At 43.5% G+C, this 27,338-nt stretch overlaps 1 protein-coding gene across 1 annotated transcript in view; it reads left to right on the forward strand.

Annotated features, from left to right (window-relative positions):
• Positions 1-26,930, forward strand: part of RASGEF1B (RasGEF domain family member 1B) — a 41,426-nt gene extending 14,496 nt beyond the window's left edge. Inside the window, exons 3-14 of the mRNA XM_062199193.1 lie at positions 1,034-1,156; positions 1,490-1,627; positions 7,786-7,998; positions 8,470-8,544; positions 9,951-10,046; positions 10,162-10,264; positions 10,933-11,012; positions 12,030-12,125; positions 17,799-17,894; positions 18,267-18,390; positions 20,952-21,024; positions 25,469-26,930. Of these exons, the coding sequence (XP_062055177.1) occupies positions 1,034-1,156; positions 1,490-1,627; positions 7,786-7,998; positions 8,470-8,544; positions 9,951-10,046; positions 10,162-10,264; positions 10,933-11,012; positions 12,030-12,125; positions 17,799-17,894; positions 18,267-18,390; positions 20,952-21,024; positions 25,469-25,493 (1,242 nt within the window). The 3' untranslated portion in view covers positions 25,494-26,930. The remainder of the gene's footprint in view (positions 1-1,033; positions 1,157-1,489; positions 1,628-7,785; positions 7,999-8,469; positions 8,545-9,950; positions 10,047-10,161; positions 10,265-10,932; positions 11,013-12,029; positions 12,126-17,798; positions 17,895-18,266; positions 18,391-20,951; positions 21,025-25,468) is intronic.
• The last annotated feature ends 408 nt before the right edge of the window (positions 26,931-27,338 follow it).

A 27,338-nucleotide genomic window follows, 5' to 3' on the forward strand; every position in this document is an offset into this window, starting at 1 on the left:
CCCTGTGATATCAAGTTCAGTAGCACAAGGAGATTCACTAAGCAGCTGGTTATTGGTAAAGATTTTATGAAAATATCCAGAGACTGCATTCATTGATTTTTATAAACATAATAATAACCTCAGTGTGCAAAGGATGGCTTGTGCCTGCCACACTAATTCACCATCCTGTTTTCTTACTGAGTTATCTCTCTGTGAGATTTGTTGCATAGCGTTTTCAAATATGTTGCCACACAGGGAAAACTTGTCATCAGAAGTAAAAAGAATTCCTTGTTCAGCGCTGTTAAGTGTTTATGAGCTCCCGGAGGCGCCTAAGGGGGCTGGGGGAGAAGCCCTGGAATTTCTCTTTTCACTGGGAGAGCGAAACTGTTCTGGAAAATAAGCACAACTTCATTACGGGCTTCTGGGGAGACAATGTGGTTAAAGAAAAGTAGAGAGTGTTAAATTGTGCTTGATCAAATTGCATGGCCCTGGGGCGAGTGAATAGGCCCTTGGAGAGGCTGTGTTCAGTGTCCTCCCACAGACACTGCAGCGTGCTGCACAGGCATACTGGGCATTCTTGAGCTGAATGTGGCTGGGGTGGGTGGTTTTTGTTTGTTGTTGGGTTTTTGAGTGTGTGTGTGTGTGCACCCATAGAGTGCAGTTTTTATTGGCTTTGGTTTGGGTTCACAATATCTGGACACAACCAGATTCTGTATGGGTGGTATATTTCAGTTGAGCTTCTTTCTCTCCAAGGTGCAGTTCATCCTTCGTCACTGGCTCCCTGACGATGAGTGGGAATTGTGCTCTGAATGGTTCCGGGAGCCAAACTTACCCTGTACGTCTGTTATTTTTAGTGTGCTTTAAGGGAGCAGAGGCGGCAGAGGCTAAAGAAGATATCCCCGTTACACTGTTCCACTGCTGGCCGCCGTTCCTGTTGACACTGCAGATGCTAATGTTGCTCGAGCGAAATTAGTGAATGGAGACGTAGAGTTGATAGGAAAAATCCTAACTTCAGAGAGCGTGTAACCATGATGCCGTTTTTCTCTTGCTGCAGAGAACGTACATATTTACCTTCCTGCTCAGTTCTCGGTTATTTATGCATCCCTATGAGCTCATGGCCAAAGTTTGCCACTTATGCGTAGAGCACCAGAGACTAAGTGATCCTGAAGGCGATAAGGTAATGACACATTCTGAACTTTACATTTTTTTTTAAACCTAGGTATGCCCACACTGTGGCGTAGATCTTGCGAAGCTGATTTCCTGAAGTAACCCCGGCATAGCTGCGGGCTGCAGGGCACACAGGCAGAGGGAACTGGGCATGGTCTAGAGACAACAGTGTGAATTCAATCATTGGAGGAATTTGGGGTCCCAGGAGCGCTGGAGCTGCTTCTTCCAACCCAAACACTTTGCTCTAGAAGTGTATCCATGACACTGTTTTGTAATGATTTATTTGATGTAGTCCACCGGGATTCAAATCACCGAATTCAATTTGCTTTTTTGTCCCCCCTAGAACCAGATAAGAAAAATCGCACCTAAAATTCTTCAACTCCTGACAGAGTGGACGGAAACATTTCCTTATGATTTTCGGGATGAAAGAATGATGAGGAACTTAAAAGATCTGGCTCACCGCATAGCCAGTGGCGAGGAGGTGGGTAACCCAAGTTGGGCACAGCCACTGGCTTTTCCAGGCACAGGCTTGGGTGGGGGAATGGTGCTGAGATACGCATCAGAAGCTCACCTGCTTCCTTTCTGTTTGGCCTTTGGGCATGCCCTACACATGGCATGTTGGTCTGTTGGATATGCCAAGTGGGGGTGATTACACCCTCCCACTTCAGAGGGAAAAGATCTGGAGGTATAGGTGATTAATTTGGGGGTAGTATGATCTTGTCGATTCATGCACAGGACTCGTGTTGTAAATAGGCTTTGATTTCATTTGATTTTGCTTTTGCCTTTCATCCTTCCCCAAAGTTTTAACATGGCTTGTTATATAACACACAGCATATTAATAGATTTAAACACTGAGATGCTGAATTGATAACATAGTAATGTATTAACAGATAGTAAGAACTATATGCATAAATCTTAAGTAGAAATACACTATGGGAGGGAAAAGCAAATCTATGGGTATTGACAGCCAGTAGAGCAGCTTCTGGGGTTTGAGTTTAAGTTCAAGGTAAAAGAGAAATGCAGTTGGCTATATAATTTTCAGTGTCAGGAGAAAGAAACATTCATCTTGAGGGCATTAAATAAAACTGTTAAAAACTTTCTTTGGGGGCTTTGTTTAGAGGGCTTGGGCGGAGATGCTGTGTGTAGCGCTGGGTACAGTGTTCACAACAGAGACTCTTGATCAGAGCTGAAGTCATAGATTAATGTGCCTACTGACAAGGCTGACACCTGGGGGAGGAGGAGAAGACAGAGAAAATGATCCAAGCCTTCAGGTGCCTGGAAGTTGATCCAAGGCTAGGACCCAGCATAGGTGGAGATGGAAAGTGAGTCTCTGAGATAATCTTCCATAAATATCCCTTCCGTCAACTGAGCCTTTGATAAGAGCTAACTAGCTGTGACAAATTCAAGGTTATCCTCTTTGAAGCAGGCCTGGAGGGCTGGTCTTCTGTGTGGAGGCGGGTTGGGCAAGGCTGTCTTTGTAGTTTCCATGTTGCCGCTAAGCTTCTGGGAGCAAGTTCAATAGGCAGGGAAACAACATTTTCATAGAGAAAAAAAGTAGGCAAAGCGCTTGGCAGTTGACAGTGATGTCTCACTTTACTCGTCTTAAAGTGCATTTCCCCATCATGAATAATCTTCCTTGAGAACTCCTTCTTTCAGTGATGTGCTGGAAAGATAACATAACAGGACACCCTATCTATTCTGTCTGATTCTTGTGAGTACATGTTAACGCCATTTCCCCAACTTAACAACAACAACAAAAAAATTAGAGCAGAATTATGTGAGATGAACACTTGGAATATTTCTATATGGCTCCCTTGCTTGTGTTTTACACATGAAAATCACCCAAAAGGTGGGGAGAACTGAGAAGAGCCAAACAAGCAGCCTTTTGACCCTGGCCTCTTTTCCTGGGTTAATCATATAGTCTTGGTAGACCCTGGCTCCTTATCCTGGGTTAATCATATAGTCTTGGTAAACCCTGGGAAGTTGAGATGGTTTTGAGCATGAAAAGAGAAGTGTCACCGAGAAACTGATTAATCTAGGAGTTGACTGGCGAGCGGTCACCTGCCAGGATAAGCTTGCGTTTCCCAGGGAGGTGTTTTCTTTGGCTGAGTCCATCTAGGGTTCAGGAATTGGGTCCACACTTGATGGTTGGCTGTTGTGTGCTTTGGCAAATCCTCCAAATTCCCTACCCCTTCCTCATCTGTCCATCAGAGTTAGCAGCTCTGTGTGAATGTCCTTTTCAGCTCCAAATTCCGTGTGTGTGTGCGATGCTTGCTCTTTGCTCTGCAGGCTCCTTATCTGTCATGAGCTTAAGCACCCCTCCTCCCAGAGGTCCTCACCCCCCCCACTCCAGTTACACCCTCCCTCCCGTTGTTGCTCCCCCCTTCACACTCCCTGTGATTAGTAATGACTTCCTTTTTTATTGCTTATTTTCTAGGCTCCATGCTGTGCCCTCTTTGCTCACTCTAGCGTCCTTAACTGCCAGCTGAGAGCCGGCCCCTTAATAGGCTCCTGGTCGTGTTTGGGAGAACGAATGAATGAGCAAACAACGAAATCAGCTCCTGGGTTAGGAGAACTGTTGTCTCCTTCCACTGGAAGGAACCTGGGCACGGGTCTGCCTGGTTGCTTCCTGTCTCTGACTTTCAATGTATAGAAATATATACAAATTTATGTTCTTGGCAGCCAGTGAATCCAGGTGTGCCCTCTGTATAATTTAGTCAGGTTCTTCTGAATCTGTTAGGACAGTTCCACATAATTTGGCTTAATATGTTTCCCCCCTGGGGATTTGCCCAAAATGAAGTGGTTTATTAGGACTTGCCTGCAAGAAACATGAAATGAAACTAATGATTGAATTACATGACAAATGACTATAGTGGGTAGAATGCAATTTTCTCTTCCTTAAGGGGCTGGTCTTTATAATAAGAACTTCTATCCTTATTTGCCAGGTAATTACCGTCGCTGGCATTTGAAGTTATAAAGAAGAATAAGTACATATTTAGCAATTCATGACTCAGTGAGGAAGCATGCGTAATAACACAAAGCTTGATTTCTCAAATGGAATCAAATGGTGGCAGGAAACTTTTGAAAGTGGTTACATACATTTCTCTCTCTCGTGTCCACACACACACACACACACATACATTGTTATTTGAATAACCTCTTTTTCTGTGGTATACATTTTTTCCCTTATATGAGGATCCTTCGAAATGTTTGTGGAAAAATGCAATTAAAAGTTGAGTTTATTTTGGTGCAAAACACTTTGAAATCCATGCATACTTTTTCTACAATACACATTTTCCACGAGCTTTTTAAAGACACTTTGTATGCAAGGATTTCAAAATGTTTTGCACCAAAATAAACTCACATTTCAATTCCATTTTTCCATGAATGTTTTGAAGTACTCTCATGTTTTGCTGCTGCTTCTTGTTCCCTGGCTGTACACTTTCTCCACTTGTTCCTTTAAAAACTCTTTAAGTGCAGAATAAAATCATCCTCCAGAAATGGTAGTGGAGCATTGGTGCTCACGTGCTGCTGTGTGTCGGAATCGATTGAGGAATGCTGACACCATGTTGCACCTCAAAGCAATCCAGGGGTCTCTTGGGGTAGGACTGAGACTGCAAGCTGATTCCCTACAGCTGTCTCTTTTGCTGGACAGTGGTATCCTCAGGTGGTGACCTGAAGAAATGTGGTAGTTTTCGAGCTAAGATACTTTCTATGGGAACCCGGGGAGGGGATGGAAAGGATGTGTGATACAGGAATGAGAATGTGCATGGAATAGAACATATCATGAGATACAGAATACTGATGATGTTTTTAAAAGATTTATTAATTTTTTTGAAAGTCAGAGTTACACAGAGAAGGAGAGGCAGAGAGAGAGAGAAAGAGGTCTTCTATCTGCTGGTTCACTCCCCAATTGGCCCAATTGGCCAGAGCTGTGCTGACCCAAAGCCAGGAGCCAGGAACTTCTTCTGGGTCTTCCATGCGGTTGCAGGGGCCCAAGGACTTGGACCATCTTCTACTGCTTTCTCAGGCTATAGCAGAGAGCTGGAATGGAAGTGGAGCAGCCAGGACTCAAACCATTGTCCTTATGGGATGCCGGCACTGCAGGTGATGGCTTTACCTGCTACTATACAATAGCACTACCCCCATGGATGATATTTTGAAATGAGTTGTTGTAACTTTTCCAAGTGAAAAGACCTTTTTTTTTTTAATACATGTCTTAACATCTATGTTATGTATGGATGTGATTTGTGTTTGTGTGAGTTTGACATTCATCATATCTTACTTTTTCATTCAGTAATATATCATGGGAAACTTTCCTTGTCAACACAGACAGTGGTGACCTATTTGGTATCCCCACATGGGACTGGGCTGTGGCTGTTCTTTCTAGAAACTCTTTTGTTAGAAACAGAATTCATTAGAGAGAAGGAGGGAGGGAGGGAGGGACGAAGGGAGGGAGGGAGAGAACGAGCTCCCTAAATGCCCACAGTGCCTGGAGCTGAGTCAGCCTGAAGCCAGGAGCTGGGAACACAGTCCAGGTGGCTCATGTGTGTGGCAAGGCTCTAATTACCTGAGCCATCACCCTGCCTCCCAGGGTCTGCATTAGCAGAAACTGGAATCAGGAGTCAGAACCAGGAACAGAACCCAAATACTCCAACATGGGACACAAGTGCCTTAGCTACTAGCCTAAATGTCAAAATACTCAAGCAAGTACATTCTTCAGGCAGAAATTTTAGAAGTTTTCTTGGGAAGACAATGAAAGTCAGTCCCTCAACCACATCAAACTAGGTTTAATGAGTAGTGAGTAGAGTAGTAATACAATGGCAGCAGTGCGTTGCTCTTACAGATCAACTTTTGTATCTGTGGAACTTCAGCATAGTGACATGGGGGAGAGTTCTTCCAAAAAGTTGTTGAAAAATAGAATTGAAATGTAAATTTATTTTGGTGCAAAAACATTTTTAAATACGAACGTAGTGCTTTTGTAATTCACATCTTGATGAACTTTTTGAAGTACCCTTGTACCTCCAAGAATATGTGAGCAAGACCATGGGAAATATGTACGTACTCTTTAGGAGTCGTATCTAATTCTCTTGTAGGCATTTTGTATGACACTGGGGACAGGAGCTGAAGAAAGCATTTTAAAATATCGCTCCACATTGTGAAACAAGAAGGGATGGTAGAACAGGACTGAGGGAATTAGAGTGACCCTCAATTTCATCTCAAACAGCTTGGAATTCCATGTAAAGAGCCATTTGTTTTCCTTGTCAAGCACACTGGCAAATGGATAGCATCTTCTCAATGCTAACCATAATGGTGTCTGGAAGGCAGCTCTTGGGTACTTCTTCGGTGATTTTAGGGTTGCCTGAGAACGTAGGGAAGCATCAAGGTCATCTAATGGACCAGTGAAAGATACAAGTGGAAAAGCAGTGACAAAAAGAAGGCTGTTTGTGATTTTTATCTTCAACTAGGAAAGAATGGACCATTTCCAGAAGTGTTGTCATTTTCCTCACCTGCAAACACTTCTTTATTTAGGTTTCTGTAATGTGCTGTGTTAAACAAAATTGCCTCTGTAAAAAAAAAAAAAAAAAAAAAAAAAAGGTTCTTACACTTAATGGGTTAATTCCATTTAATTTTCAGCTAATGAATCTCAGTAAATGATATTGCAGAACCCTTAAAAGTTAGCGAAACACACACATTGGCCTTTTACGCCCGTGACTTTGCTGGGACTGTCCTCCTTTGGAGCTGGTCTCTCAAGGATCCCGTTAGCATCAACTCAGCCCATGCACCTATCTCTGGTGCAGGCAGCATTTACCTAGAAGCATAACTGTTTGGCAATTTTTTGGCCCGAGGGAAGGTGTAAAAGAACCCAGTAACTTTTGATAACTGTACCCTAGAGATCCATTGATCGTGAAGTCATTTCTTTGACTTAAGTGTTTAAAACATCAAGAGGCTGATACTGAGCCGTAATACACACATTGCCCTTTAAACTGGTTTCTCTAAGTATGCGGTTATAGCATAATGGAGTGGTGAACAGTGTTGCACCTGGTGATAGCATTATGGGGAGAATTGCTACATGGAAGAATTTGGTTGTGAACTCTAGAACTGACTCATAAATGCAAAAGTCATGAACCAAATAGAGGTCAGACTGCAAAAACGAGTATCCTCTGATTCCTTGTGGTAACTCGTGTTGTGTGAGGGGATTAGCAAGGTGCTTGGGAGAACAGGGGAAAGGAATGGAGTGTCTATGTCCTTAGACCTTTGAGATGGGCTACAATGGCATGGAGATCAGGAAGGTAGCCCTAAGCAAAAGGACCAGAGAACATTTAGTTAAATAATAGTATTCGGTACGCTGGATCCACTCACTAGTTATAAAATGTCTTAGCGTTTCATGGATGCACCTGATCGGTGCTCTGAATAGCAACCGGAGCAAAGAACTAAACCTTACACGTCTGAAAAGATACCGGGTGTTCATGTGTCCTAGCTGCCAGAGCTGGCTCGGTTCTCGTGGGGGTACCCTGAATCGGGCTGACGCTTCAGGGGGAAGGTAGAGTCATTTGGAGACATTGTCTCTGAGTTTGCCTGGCGGCAACCAAGGGCACCCAGAGCGAGGACGTCATCGTGTGCTTGTGCCCCCGGCAGACGTACCGGAAGAACGTGCAGCAGATGATGCAGTGTCTGATCCGCAAGTTGGCAGCGCTCAGCCAGTACGAGGAAGTGCTGGCGAAAATCAGCTCCACATCCACAGACCGGCTCACGGTCCTCAAGACCAAGCCGCAGTCCATCCAGAGGGACATCCTCACCGTCTGCAGCGACCCATACACGCTGGCCCAGCAGCTGACTCACATAGAACTGGTAAGGCTGCTCTCATCACCCCTGCCCTGTACAATTGTGGGTTTGATTTGCTCTGGCAACCAGACGATGTGTTTGCCCGCAGTCATGTCATGGAAGCAGTCAGAAGCACCCAGTTGGGAAATAATCTACGAAACAGCCAAAACCTGCTTTGTTTAGGAATTTGAATATGAGTGCTTCTGAGAATTCGCTTGTAAACAGGCGGAAGGGCAAGAAGTATGTTGCCCTTCCTCATCTTTCGCCTCTTCTTAATTTCCCGCATTACTCCCTCAGTCTTGCGCTATCTTGTGGAATGTTGACCTTAGCGGAAAATTGCCTCTGTTTAGACCTTGCAGGTGATGGGAGTTAAAGGAGTATTTTATAAACTCCATGAAGGAACGGGAGCTGGTGCCCAGACTCAGTAGAGGGAGTTGGCCATCCGTTTCTTTCTGTTTTCTTCAGTATCATTGACCTGCTGCTGGATTTGTCTTTCAGGAGAGGCTCAACTATATTGGGCCGGAAGAATTTGTCCAGGCGTTCGTGCAGAAGGATCCTTTGGACAACGACAAGGTAATCAGACTTCCTGGAGTTCAGCCCTGAAGCTAGAAATGGGATTCCTTAGTCTGTGGTCTTGGGTAGAAAAGCTAGAAATCGAAACCATTCTCGTTTTGGTTTTTACATCAGAAAGTTGCTTCTCGCATTAGCCATGTCTGATTCATGGCAGTTTTTCTAGAGCTGGGTCTCCTGAGTGCCTTCCTTCATAGAATGTTCTTACACCACCACTACCTTTTAGCCTTTCCTTCCTCCTCACTGGGAAATTCAGTTCGCCTTTCACAGCAAGTAGTTGCAAGCATTTGTGGTGATGAGGGTGGAGGATAAAAGCACAATGGGTTTAGCAGATTAAGTCAGAAAATAAAAGTGCCCTGCACTCTGCTCATGATTCAGCAATAGCAGGGGCAGGACAGACGGGATGCGCATCCAGCTTGCTGAGCGAGGGTCCTCACTGCTTCGGGTGGGTTTTAAGGTGACTCTCTCATCATTATTGCCTGACGAAAGCCCACACGTCAAGAAAGCGGTACTGGATGTGGACTCTAAAGTCAGTGTACACAAATGGGCATCTGCTCCCCAGTGACTTCTAGACATACGTTCACTCGTTAGGCAACGGTGCATCACCACTGGTGGAAGCCACTTCTGCGGGGAGCAGCAGCAGCTGTTTTCCGGCCTTAGAATGTTTCTCTTGGCACAGGAAGTGAAGCTCATGTTTTGCAGTAGGAGGCTTGTGGACTCTTCTGGGGATTTTTTTTCGTTTGGAAGGAAGGAAAGAGGAGTATAATTAACCTCTTTAAGCTTGGCCTTGAACTTCAAGATGAGATTAACTCCTCTGGCTTATGAACAATGTGTTACTCACCCTACTGAAGACTGGTAGGGTAGGTGTCCACTGATCCACATTAGGAGATAGTTTCTTGGTACACGAAGCTCCAAAATTGTGTCCTACGACTTAATTCGCTGGGAAAACGTCTCCAGTCCCTTGTCGTCTTAGCCTTTCCTGGCTGTGTGGAGAGCAGTCGATGCTCCCCTCTCATTCATTTATCAGCCACGACTATTTTAGAATGCAGCCAAAACCGCTCCTCGGAGTTGTGCTTCTCAGGACGGATCCCAGCCAGGGATCCTCGTTCCTGGGAAGAGAGGGATGGGCACTTTTATAACTGCACAAAGTACATTCCTAGTCCTTGTGGCTTCACTGGTTTCAGTATTACTGGAAGGACAATCTAGAATGTTAGAGGCCCACTTTCTCTTCCCCTCTTCCTGCTCTTCTCCCTACTTGTTTCTCTTTCCATCTCTTTCCCCTGTATTCTCTCTGGTCCTAGAAAGCTCCCCTAATCGAAATCTAGAATAAAGGCCCATACCTGACAAAATGACAGCCTGATCCGTTCTGATTCCCTCCACCTCATCCATTCTCGTTGCTCTCTCCTTAGAGTTGCTACAGCGAACGGAAGAAAACGCGAAACTTAGAGGCATATGTGGAGTGGTTCAATCGCCTCAGCTACTTGGTTGCTACGGAAATCTGCATGGTGAGGAAGTGGATCTTCTCTGTCTCCCAGCTCTCAGTGTTGTTTTCTCGTACTTCCTTTACAACCGTCGGGCTGCCTGTTAGGTAACTGTCTTCCCATGGCCTTTCCCACACAGCCCGTCAAGAAGAAACATCGAGCAAGAATGATCGAGTATTTCATTGATGTGGCTCGGGAGTGTTTCAACATCGGCAACTTCAACTCCTTGATGGCAATCATCTGTGAGTATTTTCTGGAGGAAACACGCACTCTTCATTTTTTTTTTTATGGGTACTTACAGCGAGTCCCCTGTAGATTTACAAATAGTCTGGTTTTGGGCCTGAAAACTGTGCTTTCTAATCCTGGGTTGTTTTAGAATGTCCATAGCCACTTTGGTGTAGGTGTGTGTAATCTCTCTTAAGTATGCAAGAATTCATTTAATGTTTTAGTTAATTTATCCCCAGCTAAGTATTCATCTGTAAAATGTTATTGGAACACAACCGTACTTCGTTTATGTAGTTATCTAAGGGTGTGTCTGCACAATGACAGTATTTTGTAGTTAAAATACTGTCCCTATGGCCTGCAGTTCCTAAAGTGTTTATTTATCTCCTTTATTTAAAAAAAACCTCAATCCCTTCTCAACATAAATGGTATCTTCTGTCTGTCTCTCTCTCTAACTCTGCCTGTCCAAAAAAAAAAAAAAAAATGGTATCAATTAAGTTGTTTCTAGATTTAAGGAGAATTTGCAAGAAAAAGTTGAAAGTTGGAGCTTATTGGTAACTTAATAATTTGCGGGATTTTTATTTGCATTTGATAATAATATTTTTAGGAGTGGAAGTTAGAATGATTTTTCTTATTTCTCTGTTTCAATGTTCTCCTCTCCACCACTGTCTCCATTTTAAATGGGAAGCTGGAATGAATATGAGCCCAGTCTCTCGACTAAAAAAAACCTGGGCCAAAGTGAAGACAGCAAAGTTTGACATTCTTGAGGTATGTGGCATTGATGCCTTACTGAGAAGCAACACTGTACACCTGGGAAGTGGCATTGCTCCATGATCTGCCTCTCCATATGATAGTACTACAGACCTGGGAAAAGGAAAGAAATTGGAATTGAAGGAGGGAAATAAAACAGGTGGTGCACCTGTCCTTTTAGAAATACAGGTGTCCATTTGGGGGCTAATTGATGGGAGAAGTGGTGACCTGTCAATCATATCACATTATATATCAGAATGGAACAGCTGAGAGTTTGCCTACAAACTTCATTTACCTACAGTGTCTGAGAGACAGAAATGCTCATTCACCATCCTTTCAACAAATTGAGCTGACCTGTATGAAATCCTTCCCAAAGAATTCTGAAGGTAGTAAGAATTGTGCACAAGGGCATGAATGTTTGAATCTTCTTTATCTTTGGATTATTTGGTGTGTTGGCCCTTTGAATCTGCTATCTTTGGCAGCAATAAGAAATACTTTCCCTGGTTTTCCCCAAATTAGGAATTTCTATTAGATACATTATGTGATTTATATATATATATATATATATATATATATATATATATATATATGTATTTTCCTTGTTAAATGGTATGTGTCAATATTTGCAAATGATTTGTTAACAAATGCAAAGAACAAGTTCATTGCAAAGTGTCGGGTCACATGATTGACTATCAACTGGCTCACTGTGTTTCAGATGAAACAAGGAAATATTTCTAGAGCTAGAGTTGGACTCTGTTACCAGTTTTAGGTCTGATCTCAACATTAATCTGGAAATATTTGGTTTAGTTTTAACAACATTAAGGCTGACAGCAGCTTATATAAACAAACCATGTGTCAGGAAAGAAAACACCTGTGTTCTAAATGTGTTTCATGTACATGCGTGTGCTTAAGAGGGATTAATCATATTCCTAGTGAATTCCCTAACTTATTTTGAATTTTTAAGATATTGTTCAATCTGTGATCTTGTAACTTCCTCCCAGGGAGAAGTAGTTAATATTCTTTTCTCATCTACAGCATCAGATGGACCCTTCCAGCAATTTCTATAATTACCGCACAGCTCTTCGAGGAGCAGCACAAAGGTCTTTAACTGCTCATAGTAGCAGAGAGAAGGTACGTACTGTAATTCACGCTAGAGTTGCCATGTCACACATGGAAGCACAATGTGAACAGCCACACTGAGCCGACTGCACCTGTTCAGATCCGACAGAGATGTGCATTCGAGAAATTCTAGCACTTACCACATAGGGAAGGGAATGCTAAGGGAAAGTTGGACTGAGGAAACAGGTGGCTTGATGTAGGACTTTGCAAATACATATTACTGTGTTATTACTTATATTGTAGGGGGGTCTTAGTTGTGTTTCAAGCGATAAATTAAGTCATATGTTAAGATGACTAATAGCATTGCAGTGATTTGGCTTAATGGAAAATAGACATTTAAGCTTTGTACAAGGTGGCTGACTTAATGCAACCTTTTCTCTTAAAAGAATTAGCTTACCTCCCATGGTTAAGTCATTTGTTTTCAGAAAGTAGGTTAGTTGCTATAGTGTTAGGCCTGCTGTGACTAATTGGATATGCAAGTGACAGGGAAAAATTCAGGGATGATATCTGAGAAATTAATGCTCCTACTCTCTCTACCCTACACTTAGACAAGTTAATCCCATCCTGGATGTGCCCCCCTGGACTCTGAGGTTCCTTCTGGGGCCACAGTTGAGTGTTGCATTTTCCTACAGAGAGGAAGGCTAGAGTGTTTCAACATTTGATCATTTGATGATCTTGGCGATTGTGTTATTTGAGAAGGAACTACCCAGTTATGGCAAATGGACTAATGAAAATTGCTTAATGGAGGAAATTTTCTATTAGATCCTGTCTTCATGCGTGTCTTCAACGAATAAAAGAAAATGAGGCTGAAGAATATTTAACAGCATCTTAGGGAGCTCCCTCTAAGAAGTTTCAGTCTTGATAATCGCAAATAAAGACAAACACAAGAGCTGTCTTCCAAAATCCCCAAACCGGTTCTTAACACAATCTGAAATGTCAGTCCTGATCGTATTTGATAGATCCCTAAAGACATTACATTTTTAAAACGAACACTGACAAAGCCAAGGAAGGGATGAAGTAGCGCCAGCCATCTCTCAACTTAGCCCAGTAGGATTCTCCAGCTTTGCAATTTTACTTGCTCAGATCCCAGCACTGCTATTACTAGATTGAGAAATGGTCCAACCTGAGGTTTTTCTAAGGCTCAGAAAATGAGCACGAATGTGAGAGGATCCCAGCCCACCTAGTCTCAGGGTGCAGGGGAGGCTGCACGTGGCTTTTGTCAGCTTTCTCAGTGCTGGATGCCAGCCAGGCGCTCTCTGCTGGGTCCTCTGTGGGTTAGGTAGGCTCTGCCTCCAAGAGGAGTCCTAGAATCTGATCTGTTAGGAAGCTGCCGCACTGGCCAAATTCTGAAACTCAACCTCCAAAAAAGATTTCCCTAGTGGGACTTCTACAGCTTTTTCAAGAAAAAGTCCCATGTGTTCACCCTTTTTGTATCCAATAAATTGGAATTTTTTTTGTCAATTAAAAATTATTTGTAATGGATTTGTTCTGTAACTTCTAAAAATGGATTCAGAGTGGGCATATGAATTACACTCTGCCATTGATAATGAAATTTATTGGAGAGGTAGACAGAGACAGAGTAAGTTCCATCTGCTTAACTCCTCAAATGTGCACAATGGCAGAGGCTGGACTGGGTTGAAGCCAAGAGCTGGGAACTCAGTCTGGGTCTCCCACATAGGTAGGAGGAACCCAACCACTTGAGCTATTACGGCTGTCTCCCAGGGTCAGCATTCCCAGGAAGCTGGAATCAGGAGCCAGAGCCAAGTGTTGAAGCAAGGTGCTCTTGATATGGGACTTGGGGTCTTAGCTGGCATTTTAGCCACTAGGCCAGGTGCCTGACCCTCTTTCCTTTTTTGAGGTGAGGGGAGGTTTTCCTTATTCCAAAGTAAATTCATATTTTTTTATTTTAATGCTTTGTCATAGTAAGCCCATCTTTTTTTTTTTTTTTTTTTTTTTTTTTTTTTTTTTTTATTGATTTATTTGACAGGCAGAGTTGCAGGGAGAGACTGAGATTTTCCCATCTGCTGGTTCATCCCCCAAATGGCTGCAATGGCCAGAGCTGGACTGGTCCAAAGCCAGGAGCCAAGAGCTTCTTCTGGGTCTCCCATGTGGGTGCAGGGCCATCTTCCACTGCTTTCTCAGGCCATCAGCAGGGAGCTGGATTGGAAGTGGAGCAGCCAGGACTCCAATCAGTGGCCATTTGGGATTCTGGTGCAGCAGGCAGAGGCTTAACCTTCTATGCCACAGCACCGGCCCCAGTAATTTCCTATTTTATAATCTGTCAACATGATTAGGATAATAGAAATCTTTGCTCTTTCACATCACAAGTTCATGTGCTTGCAGTTGGCCTGGTTTTCGAGCCAGTGGGGGCCAGGGGTGCGAATGTGGCTTCCAGAGAGCTGTCAGGGGATGTGAGGGCGATCTGGCTGTGACATCCGTCACCCCATGGATCACCAGTGTTGATTCGGCTGATCTGGCCGGCTAGGCGGGTGTCCCCTTCCTCCCTCACCACTCCACGTGCATCCCTCCCAACGCTGTGTGCTCGGTCCAAGAGGATGACCTTCCCCACTAGAGGAGGACCGGTCTTTGGTCAAGGGTATAGGAGTAGCTGCCCTCCCCTGCTAGAACCTCCAAACAAGCTCTCAGATCTGGCAGAACCATGTGGCCCAGACGTCTCCTCTTTGGGCCCCCAGTTCCCGGGTTCCCACTTGGAGGAACTGATCCTTGGGGTTCCGTAGCTCTTGTGTTGTTGTCCATGTGGGCAGGGCCAAGCGGCTAGAGCTGGGGTCTGTGTGGGGTTGTTTTCAGAGGTCTCAGCCCAGGGCCTGCACCCTCTCTGTGGCATTTACTTTGTTGTGCGCTTGTCTGTGCTCGCATGGTTGGTGGTGAGTCAGAGAGGGGTGCGTGTGTGGGAGGCACGCAGAAGCTGCAGCTGCTGGGCACTGTCTGTCTCAGCGATCCGCTCTTCTCTCTCAGCACTGTGCTGTGAAGAAACCGTTACCAGCCATGCAGTTGATATTTACAATAATTTTTCACTTTTGCCAAAATGTAACAGTTGAAAGACATCCCCATCTCCAGCTTCCTAATATTTTCTTAAAAGACTTTCTATCCCTTTTATACACACAACAGGTGAATAGTGTTTTTTTTTTTCCTCCAACCTTCAATAAATTTCAGTGATCAGGAAAGAAAAAAGTTTATGTGTTTAAAGTGTCACATCTCTAGGTACCTAATATAGAAAAAAATCAAACCTGTCTCCTACACAGGAACCCTAACATGCATTTTTTCTGTATTTGTGTTTCTATGTAAAGTTATTAGCCATTACTTACAGGATTACATGGCATCCTGTTTCTGTGCCTGTGAACTTGATCCTCCCCAGCAGCGGTCAGTTCTGGGTGAGGAACTGATGGAAACTTCAAGGTCTAGTTGTCGAGTCTCTGAACTGAGAAGCTTTGAAAGAGCCTGGGAAACATTATGCCTCATGAAGTCCTCCTACCAACGAGATTGTTGGCAGGACCTTCTAGAAACCAGACTTTTACTCTGTCTACTTAGTGACCTGTACATTTACTTAGCTTGTGGAAATCCAAAGTCTTAATAATGCTCTTGATTTTTACTATGTTGAACTTGTATAGAGGCCACAGGTTTGAGGGGAGTTAGCCACAAACAAATGAGTAGTTGAGGAAGACTGTGAGGCTATCAGGAAAGGAGTAGTAAAGCACTCTGTTAGACTATTCCTGTGGATAATAACCTAGTAGATGTGTACAGTCAGTAGCACAGCACCTTGCAGGCTCCTATGAGTGCAAAAATCACTGTGCCACCTAGAATCTATAATCCAGCTAAGGACAAATGACTTGAACTTATGAGAAGTTTGAATATTGTCATGATACAGTAAATGATCAGCCCTACATGAATCTCACAGTTTAAACACCAGAGTAGAGCATAGAAATAAAGTTCTTGCTTAAAAGCTGTTGTTATACAAATATTACATCACGATTATAATTTTGTCTCCATTTCCCTGAGGGCTCTTTTATGATGATAGATCTTTTTGTTCTGAGTGTGTACTCAGAATTGGATACAGGGGCACAGAAGCAGGCACAGGCAATATGCAGGTGAATGAGAATGGCAGTGTTCCAGTAAAAACTGTATGGCTGCTGTAATTTGAATTTCATATATTTTCATGTACCACAAAGTGACATTACTTTAATTTTTTCCCATCAAATGTAAAATATGACTCTTAGGCCATGCCAAAAAGGCCCAAGGCTATAATCCACAATTTTCCCACTCCTAGTTTATGATACCAATAAATTATGGAGCCAAGATTTTAAGCCGGTGTCTGAGAGAGCCTGAAGCTCAACTGTTCTCACAAACACTCGTTCAGAGAGGCAGGGTTCCAGTGTACTTTTATCGTTGTTACTGTGACTGTTTAGTTCTAACACAGTAGAGAAATAGCCAGTTAACATTAGAAGGAGGAGATAATGAGATTTACTCATTTAGCTTTAGAGACTTCACAGACAATAGCAAATGATGAACATATATGCAAGTGGGCTTTTGAAACTGAAGATTCAGTTTTGTTATTTTAAGAGATCAATCAAACATACAAACAAAATATTGCTTTTGTGATATTAGGGGAAACTCTGAATTTCCCTCTAACAGTGGATTGAGACTTACTAAAGCCAAAAAGTATGTTTTCTTTTTCATTTGCTGTAGAAGTGCCACATGAGTGGCACTTTAGGAAACTTAAAAAACCCATGTTGAGGAAATAAGACACAAGATCATGTTAGTACAACATTTGCATTGCAGAAAGTTTTGAAAATTTGGAATTTACTGTATTTGACCTTTGTTTTCCATGAATTAGGGGTTTAGTAGGATTTAATGTATTTTCTTAGATTTTTATTATAAACAAATGTTACCTCATCAAACCAATGAATTGAGGCAGGAAAGTATTATCAAGGAAGATTCTGGTTTTTTTAAACAACTATTACTTGTAATTACACATTTATATTCCTCTTTCACTTGAGGCACATCTAACTCACATGTTGTGCAAGGTTTATCTGAGGTGATTTCCCGGGAGAACAGGTGCTAACTTGTTCTGTCATATACAGGCCAAGTTTACTCAATAGGAAGTTGGTAGCTAATACTGCCTAAAACCCCACAATATATTAAGCAACGCCTTCCAGCATAAAATAAAATCTTCTGAAAAAAAGTTCATCTAAAACATAGATACTTTACTGATGTGTGGATTGTGTTAGAGAGAGGAGTCTCACATCTTAAAATCTTGGTACCTGTACTGTTAGGTATTCTGTTAATATTTTGGTGTAATGAAGCCATTGTTAAAGAGAAAGCAGGAATTCTTTAAGACATTTTTTCCTTTCATCTTAGCTACAATTTCTTCTTTACAACTAGATGTTAGTGTATACTAGCATTAGAAAAACTAAGAAAAAAATTGTAGGAAAAGCATTACCCTGTGCACTTCCCAACAATACTTGTCCTTGCTGTGTTTGAGTTATTAATAGCGTTTACATCTTAAGCACAATGGCATTAGGGAGGAAACTGGTCTCATACCACTTTAATACATTGTGGTCTTTCATGTAATTCAAAGTTAATGTCGCTCATTAATCTTTTGTATTACTTGACAAGAGGCTAAATGTTTATTTGCCCAGACAAACCAGAATCTTTTATTTTCTCTAGATTGTGATACCATTCTTCAGCCTCTTAATCAAAGACATTTATTTCCTCAACGAGGGCTGTGCCAACCGCCTTCCTAACGGTCATGTCAATTTCGAGGTGAGTGTGAAAAAGTAGTGTGCAAGCAGAGGGTGAGGGGTGGCTTCTCCAGCCTTGTATCCCAAGCCAGTATCTGAAGCTGATTCTGCAAATTCAGAACAAATCTTCTCTTTCCCTTCTACTTTATAAGAAATCAATAAGACTAAGTAAACCATAGCTGATGCATTATTATTATTATTATTATTATTAGAGTGAACTTCAGTCAAGTTTTAGCAATACCTAGCAAATAAAGTTTTTACTCAATTAAGAAAATTATGTAATGCAGAGGTTTGAAAACCAAAGGAAGCATTCTGAATATGGAATTGTTTCTTTCAGGCTCCAATTTTTTTTTAAATGACTGCCTTTAAATTCTTTTCTCTGATTGTCTTCCAGAAATTTTGGGAATTGGCCAAACAAGTGAGTGAATTTATGACATGGAAACAAGTAGAGTGTCCATTTGAGAGGGACCGGAAGATCTTGCAGTATCTTCTCACAGTACCAGTTTTCAGTGAAGATGGTGAGGCCAATGAGTTGGAACTGCCTCTAGCATCCCCAAATCTTGTATTTAGGAAATTAATATATAAATGCATGGTGGTGCTTGGTTCCTTGTGTGGTATGAGGCCTGTCCTCTGTCTCTTCCGCCTTAAGGGTTTTTGTTGCACAGAAAACCTTATGACTTATCCCTAAAATATTTTTACTTAATAATCATGCATAAATAGTATTTCTCTTTAAGCATTCTTTCTGGCATAAGAGGGTCTTCAAAAAGTTTGTGGAAAATGCACATTGTGAAAAACCTATGCATTAGTTTTTTGAAAATTGAAAATTTTGGGCACCAAAAGTAAGCTTCTCTTTGTTTTTGAAAGGCAGAAAGACACAGAGATCTCTCATCTGCTGATTCACTCCTCCGAGTGCCTACAACAGCCAGGCCTGGCTAGAGGCAGGAACCCAGTCTGGGTAACTTACACGGGTGGCAGGGACCCAGTGCTTGAGCTGTTGGACCTCTCAGTAGTAGAGATGCCCACTTGCTCGAGAGGACGCCCAAAAATCCAGACTCCAAACCAGTTGATGCAAAAAGCATGAGGTATTTATTGTACGTTTGCGCAAACGGGCCCCCACCTCAGGCAGTGAGGAGCCCTGAGCGGCAGTTTCACACAGGTTATATAGGCAACGAATTAGCATATTCCTAACGCATGCATAGGATTGGTCAGTTCAGAGGGACCGTTAGCATATGGGAGAATGCTGGCGAAGAATGCTGGTGGAGAGTGCTGGTATAAAATGCAGAGGTGGCACGGGATTGGTTGGTTCGGAGGGACAATTAGCATACCGGAGAATGCTGAGGGAGAGTGCTAAGCGAGAGTGCTGAGGTGTTACAGGATTGGCCGGTCGCAGTGACATCATAAGTGTGCGCCTAGAGACCCTCCGAAGGGAGGGGCAGCTCTGCTCTGGGCGCGCCCAGAGGTTTCCTGGAGGGGAGGGGCATTTCTGCTCTGGGCGTGCCTAGAGGTTCTCTGAAGGGGATTGACTTTTCCTTCCCAGAGAACGTCCTGCCCGCTAGACTCTGGGGAACATCTAACCTCTTAAGAAGCCCCTGATATTTGCCCAGGCCTAATTTCTTGTCCCTCTCCCCCATAAGGGTCCTTCAGAGCCATCAACAGGGTCTGCATTAGCAGGAAGCTAGAATGAGGAGCAGACGCAGGACTTGAACCCCACACAGCAATATGGGATGTTTCTTCCAGGCTCATAATTTGTGATGACATTCCGAAGCTGTATCTTAACTGCTATACCGAATGCCCACCTCTAAACTTATCTTTTAATTTTTAAGTTTTCCACAGAATTTTTGTAGTACCATTGTACTACATCTGCAAAACTTTTGGCATAAGCAGAATGTCATGGAAACATTTTTTTCATTGTTTGGGCTTGTCAATGGAGAAAAGGACGTTTTGTGTGTAGATAGGGTAATTTGGGGAAGGAAATCCAGAACAGTAAATTGCTATCCCCTACTGTTTGAAAAAGTAGTGCGAAGATTTGACCTGTTAAAGCTTTTGGGAATTTGGGGGCTGGCGCTGTGGCGTAATGGGTAAAGCTGCCACCTGCAGTGCTGGCATCCCATATGGGCACTGGTTCGAGTCCCAGCTGCTTTACTTCTAGTCCAGCTCTCTGCTATTGCATGGGAAAGCAGTAGAAGATGGCCCAAGCCCTTAGACCCCTGCACCCATGTGGAGACCCAGAGGAAGCTCCTGGCTTTGGCCTGGCTCAGCCCTGGCCATTGCGGCCATTTGGGGAATGAACCAGAGGATGGAATACCTTTCTATCTCTCTATGCCTCTGCCTCTCTGTAACTCTGCCTTTCAAAAAAATAAATACATCTTTTTTAAAAAAAAAAAAAAAGCTGAAACAAAAAAAGTAATTAAGTATTTACAGAAAGAAATCACCAGAAGAGAGAGAGAGTTCACAAAAGATTTAGATTTATTCTACTGATTTTCTGTCCTAATATGGGAAGCAATAACAAATATTAACTAATGATTCCTCATAGTAGATTGATAGTGTTTACAGTAATGATTGAAGAACATTTTGGGTTAATATTACGTATTTCAGAGGAAACATGCTTGTTTTTAATCTCTATAAATAGGATTAATAACAAGCCTTTAAATTTCTGGGTGAAGTTTCTTTCTGATTTAAAAATAAGAAAAACATATTAGAAGGATGTAAAGTGGCCCCAGAGACCCGCCTTCTTACCACCTGAGGGTTTCTCAGAGCTAAGCTTCCAGGAAAGGACCTCCACTCCTTTGTAAGGAACGTGCCATGGAGTGCATGACAACGTATTGTGACTTGAATTGAGTGTGCCTTTAGTTAATAAAGTGCCTTTTAGGCCCAGACATTCTCGGGGTTTGTTGAGATGGTCAATCAGATGCTACACCCCGTGTTCTCTGTGAAACAGTGAAGTCTCTCAGTCATAATGCGGTGTCTTGAGAGCATGTTCTGTGACAGGGTTGGGCTCAAGTTGAACAGGGGATGGATGGGGTGTACGTACTGGGATAAGGCACAGTGGTGATGCACTCTTTCTTCATGTTGATTGTAGCTCTCTACCTGGCTTCTTATGAGAGTGAAGGCCCTGAAAACCATGTAGAGAAAGACAGATGGAAGTCTTTAAGGTGGGTCTCACTGCTTCTCATTGTTGTGCAGCTCTACAGGAAATGACCGTTTACTTGAAGAAATCTGTGTGCTTTGTGCGGGAAGTCCCTGCCTACTGTCCCAAGTCCTCTACACCGTGTATCCTGTTACCCACATTTCTGTGGCCTGTAGTTCTCGTTACCATCATTCAGTTTTATTGCCTTTCTTTGTTTTGTTGTGCTTGATTTTTGCACTTGCAGATAAATGATGACATTGTTCTTGTAACCCTCTCCCATTTTGAAATGGAACAAGGAACTGAAATTATCCCTTGCTACAGTTGAAAGAAAGCACCAATTCTGTTTGTTGAAAAGATCCAAAGTTCAGCCCTTATTTCTGAGGGGTTCTTCGAACACTAAAATTCTATTTGCCTTGTGATAAAACTGAACTAAGTACAGTTGACTTGATAAAGTTGGGTGTGTCACTTACCAACCAGATCTCAGTACTCTCTGATTTGAAAGAGAGTTTGGACTTTTAAAATAATCTAGTTTTTTCAAATTTGAAAGCTTTGCTATTCTGTTAGTATTTTCAGGTGGATCTCAGATAAGTAAGTGTGCGTTGTAAGCATTTGAGGTGCTTTAATAAGTCAGTCCAGGATACAGTATACAAAATCGAGGTTGCTATCATTGTTTTTCTACCAGTAAACTCTGGGAATGTGCACCTTCTTGTTCTGAGATTGCTAGGCTTATTTTCTTTTCTACCTGTTGTGGTCCTGGCATCATTTCGGAGTCTTCATTATACTTGATGTTAGAGCCAGGATGGCTAAGGTATTCATGTACTTGGTTTTATGAGGTCTGGTTTGTTTCAAAGGATATTTTAGGCCTCTTTCTTTGTACCTCTCAAGAAGGAAGGATGAGGTGACAGACACAAGTGTTGGGATTACTTTGCTTATTAGAACAGGTCATTCTGAGGGGGAAGGGCTAGAGATGTGTCTTGTATCCACAGACAGAAGGTACAGTCAAGGCTTGCAGTTGTGAGAATATAACAGGCTCACTCGGCTGGTGCTCAAATCTATTTTTTTTACAATTATGTGCCAGCCAGGGGAACAACATTTTGTATTGAAAGACATTTGCTTCACTCTCTTAAATTTTCATGTACAAAACATGAACCTCAGAGTAAGCATCTTGCTGGATAAAAGATTTGGGAATTAGTCTTTTTTAAATTATCCATTTTTTTAAAGGTTTATTTATTTTCTTGAGAAACATAGCTACAGACAGAAAGAGGGAGAGACAGAGACAGAGACAAAGGTCTTCCATCCATTGGTGCACTCCCAAAAGGCCGCCACAGCCTGAGCTGAGCCAATGCGATCCGAAGCCAGGAGGGCCAGGAGCTTCCCTAGGTCCCCGACACAGGTGCAGGGGCCATCTTCTACTGCTTTCCCAGGCCATAGCAGAGAGCTGGATCACAAGTAGAGCAACAGGGATGCTGGCACCGCAGGCAGAAGCTTAGCCTACTGTGCCCCGCGCCGGCCCCTCAAGTTATCCTTTTAAGATGACTTTAGCCTTTTTTATCCTATATTTCTCCTTTTTTATCCTTCCTTTCTATTTTTTTAAGTGGTTTGGTGAGGCCCTTGGGATAACTTAGGTATTTTTACTTTCCTTGTAGTTGTTTAAAACATTGGTGGACACATAAATTGGTATGCATAATTGACACCTGGCATCCCTGTTACCTGTGGTATCGAGACATATTAAAATAAGCCAGACCAGCCGGCGTCGTGGCTCAACAGGCTAATCCTCGGCCTGCGGCACCAGCACACCAGGTTCTAGTCCCGGTCGGGGCACCGAATTCTGTCCCGGTTGCTCCTCTTCCAGGCCAGCTCTCTGCTATGGCCCGGGAGTGCAGTGGAGGATGGCCCAAGTGCTTGGGCCCTGCACCCCATGGGAGACCAGGAGAAGCACCTGGCTCCTGGCTTCGGATCAGCTCAGTGCGCCGGCCACAGCACACCGGCCGCAGCGGCCGTTGGAAGGTGAACCAACAGCAAAAAGGAAGACCTTTCTCTCTGCCTCTCTCTCTCTCACTGTCCACTCTGCCTGTCAAAAATAATAATAAGAAAAAAATAAGCCAGACCTACCTACAGTTGTTTTTTTTGTTGTTGTTGTTTTGTTTTGTTTTTTTTTATTTGACAGGCAGAGTTAGATAGTGAGAGAGAGAGAGGCAGAGAGAAAGGTCTTTCTTCTGTTGGTTCATCCCCCAAATGGCTGCCACGGATGGTGCTGCACCGATCCGAAGCCAGGAGCACCTGGGCCATCCTCCACTGCCTTCCTGGGCCAAAGCAGAGAGCTGGACTGGAAGAGGAGCAACCGGAACTAGAACCCGGCACCCATATGGGATGCCAGTGTCGCAGGCAGAGGATTAGCCAAGTGAGCCACGGCGCCTGCCCCAGTTATTTTTTTAAGTTAGAGATTTTTTTAATTAATTTATTTTTTTTACTTATTTATTTGAAAGGCAGAGCAATAGAGAGGTATTGAAAGAGAGAGAGAAAGAGAGCTCCTCCAACCACTCCCCAAGTGGCTACAAGAACCAGGGCTGGGCCAAGCTGAAGCCAGGAGTCCAGGAACTCCATCTAGGTCTCCCACATGAGTGTTGGGGCTGGAGGACTTGGGCCATCCTCTGTTGTGCTGCCTTCCCAAGCACATTAGCAGGGAGCTGTATTGGAAGCAGAGTAGCCAGGGGATGCTGATGTCCCAAGTGGCAGTTTAACCCCACACCAACACAGCACTGGCCTCCAGTTATTTTTCAGACATTACTATTCTATGACAGGTTCCTGGTTTGTTTTTTTTTTTTAATCTTTTTTTTTTTTTTTTTTGACAGGCAGAGTTAGACAGTGAGAGAGAGAGAGACAGAGAGAAAGGTCTTCCTTTTTCCGTTGGTTCACCCCCCAAATGGCCGCTACAGCCAGCGTGTTGCAGCCAGCGCACTGCACCGATCCGAAGCCAGGAGCCAGGTGCTTCCTCCTGGTCTCCCATGCAGGTGCCGGGCCCAAGGACCTGGGCCATCCTCCATACCTTCCCGGGCCACAGCAGAGAGCTGGCCTGGAAGAGGAGCAACCGGGACAGAATCTAGCGCCCCAACCAGGACTAGAACCCAGGGTACTGGTGCCGCAGGCGGAGGATTAGCCTAGTGAGCCGCAGCGCTGGCCAGGTTCCTGTTGATCAGTGGTTAGGGTGCAGAGATTGACATGTCAGAGGCTTGATAGTAAAAGTTAAAGATTGAATTTTATAGTTTCTTCCCGTTTCTCCATGTGCTGTGTATGTACACAGTGTACAATAACATATGACAGTTGACTGGTTGAAATGTTACCAAAGAATTCTGTGGAGAATTTAGAAATGTGAGGTGAAAAAGAGGGTGCCCTGGCTTAAATTCCATCCCAAATCCATGAATCGCTCTGCAGTTAACTCAACTCGCTTGCTTCTGGGAAGAACTGGTTGAGGGACAAGCAGTGGCACAAATGCGCTGAGTGACATATGAGGACAACACCGAAGGACTCGTTTCCGTGTGAAAGTTGGGTTTGAGGAGACTTGAACAACAGACTCTCCTCTGTGTCTGCACTGGGGCCAGGCACTGTCCACGCCTCTCTACTCCCTGGTCCACCTCCCCGCTGAGCTCAGCTGTGTGAAGGCACCTTGCTGTCTTGTTGGCAGCCACCTGTCGTTTGGTGCCGTGCATGTGGTTCTGTTCCCTGCTGCCATGGAAGCCTCTTCAGGGCCAGCAGGGGCCCCTTCCCCAGCCCTGCACACTCTGTCTTGTGCCCCGTTGCTGTGCAGCCCCTGCTCCTGCACTGTTGTGGGGTCGGTGACTGCAGGTGTTGACCGAGGCATAGCAACCGGCAGTTATAGTTGGCAAAAGCACAAATGTCACCTGGCTACTTAGTATTCTGGGATGAGAGTAGCTACCTGGAAATCTGTCAGTATATCAGATTTGAAGACAAGCAGATATTTCTACACAGACGCTTCCTGCTGTCCCTGGAGCCATTCATTGCAGGCCCGTACATATATCAGTGGCAGTGACATACACCTTTGAGGACATACACCTTTCTTGTCACCTACTACTTAAATGCTCCCAGTGGTCATGGAAGCTGGAAGGTGAAAGATGCTTCTCTCTTCTAAATAAACACTTCTGCCATCCAACCAGTGCATAACGGAAAGCTTTGCAAATCATTTTTGTTATAATATAAATAAGACCACTCAACTTATAGATGTATCTGTACACAGGGCTTTGGCCATCCTCACTAATAGCTGTTTGGTTTCAGGGACCTAAAAGAGCCATTAGGACTTAAGCTTGACTCTCCCCTCATCGCCACCCCCATTGTAACCATGTACAATCAAACTTAAAACAGGAAAGATAAAATGACTAGCAGGCAAAGCATTTTATTTTAATCCAAGTTCAGGTCGTCCGCCTCTTCTTAGGACTGTCTTCTGTGTTTCGCAGGTCCAGCCTCCTAGGCAGAGTTTAACATACTGGAGCCAATTGCTGCTGCTGTTGCTGCCGCCGCCGACACACACAACACACACCGTGCAGATCGCTGAGGGGCTGGCCTTTGTTTTCTGATGTCACATTCTATAAAAAAAAAGAATCAGGAAGACTGCACAGTCCTCCAAGTGCCGCACTCGGCCAAGCAAGCGCGTTCACTGGCGAGCAGATGGGGAACTGATCACCCACGGCCGACAGGTCCACGCCGATTGTGTGCGGATGCTGTGTTCACAGAAGACACTTGAGGAAGGCTTCTCCCCAAAGATCCTGGCTCTGCGCATGATTCATCTCCTGGAATTTCCATATGAATCACAGCTCTGCACCTGGATCCAGTTCGCTTTTGTCTGTGTTTGTTTTTTTGTTGTTTTTTTTTTTTTTTTTTTTTTTTTTTTGGTTGAACAGTTGCTGCTAATGGGACTTACTCAGCTAAGTGCTGGCTCTTAGGAAGCCCATGTGTCTTTGTTAACTTAAATGAAAAAGGGAGAGGAGGGAGGGGAAAACACCCTCAGTTTAGATTTCAACCCTTAGCTGGAGCAGCTCTGGCAGAGAGGGACAGACTGGCTGGATGCTGCCTCCGAACTTTGCCCCCTGTGTTGTGTGCAGTGTAGGAGATTCCTCTCCCCCCTCCTCCGACAAGGTTTTGAGTTGGCTGCTGGTTAGCAAACTCGTTTGTACCCATATAAGTTATTTAATATAATAATGAAGCTCAACACTGTGGTAGGAAAATAGCCACTAGGGAAAAAAAAAACAAAAAAACAGCAGAGTTTGTCGTTGGACTGCTTAGCAAGCGAGGACTTTCTGGTTGATTTTGCCTGAGCTGTTTACAACGGACCACTACGTTCTACAGAGGCATTTTTCAGTCTTTTTTGTTGTTGTTGTTGTTATTTCATTTTCCATGTCTGTTTTTTTTTTTTCTTGTAAATTTAAATAATCTGACTTTACGGGTCTTGGAAAAACCCACAGCATAATGGCCTAATTGCAATTTAATTTTTTAACTGACTGTTATTTTTCATTTCTTGTCAGTCTCCTGGAGACTAAACCTATAAACAAAGAACACACTGGGAAAGTTAACTCTCACCCCCCACTGCAGGGGGGAACCAAACCAATGGGAAACACCTCGCTGTTAACTCAAGGACTGATTGGCTTGTGAAACAGTTGCTCTTGTTACACATCTAAATAAGCCTGTGGCTGCTCTGCGAACAGCCATCCTATTTATTTACTCTAGGAGAAACTGTAGAGTAGTAATCCGTGCTAATGAAACAACAAAACACCACGTCTAAAACAGAGATGTATTTAAAACTTTAGTGGCATGGTTTCCAGAAACAGAGCATGTCTGTGTGCTGTGCGCCATCTCAGCACGCCTCAGATGTCTCCCAGTTGCCCCTTAAAAGCCATCAATACATTTTACACTCTGCGGTCAGGATTCGTGGCGTCTTTTCTTTTGTGGACGGGTTGTTGGGTGGGTGGACTGTAGGCAAGATCTTCCAAACAGGTGACCATGCCTGGAAGCAAGTGGAAGTCTTTCAGGGTATGTACACGGGCATTTAGTTTCCAAAGATGGATAGTGGTAGATATTTAATAAATACCATTTGCCAGGCTCTAAGTTTTAGCAGACATTATGTCATCATCTGCCTATTTTTTTTTTTTTTTGGTGTAGAGACAATTAGAAAATAATAATTTGTCCAAGGCCAAATGGCTAATAAGAAGCACAAAGATTGGAACTAGGCCTTCTGATTCTAGAACTCAGATTTTAAGCCACACCACCATGGCAGGTGCAACTTCAGTATCCTGGCAAATCACCTGGGGTCTTGTTTCCCTGCAGATTTTG

Source organism: Lepus europaeus, chromosome 8, assembly GCF_033115175.1.
Source record: "Lepus europaeus isolate LE1 chromosome 8, mLepTim1.pri, whole genome shotgun sequence".
Taxonomy (NCBI): Eukaryota; Metazoa; Chordata; class Mammalia; order Lagomorpha; family Leporidae; genus Lepus; species Lepus europaeus.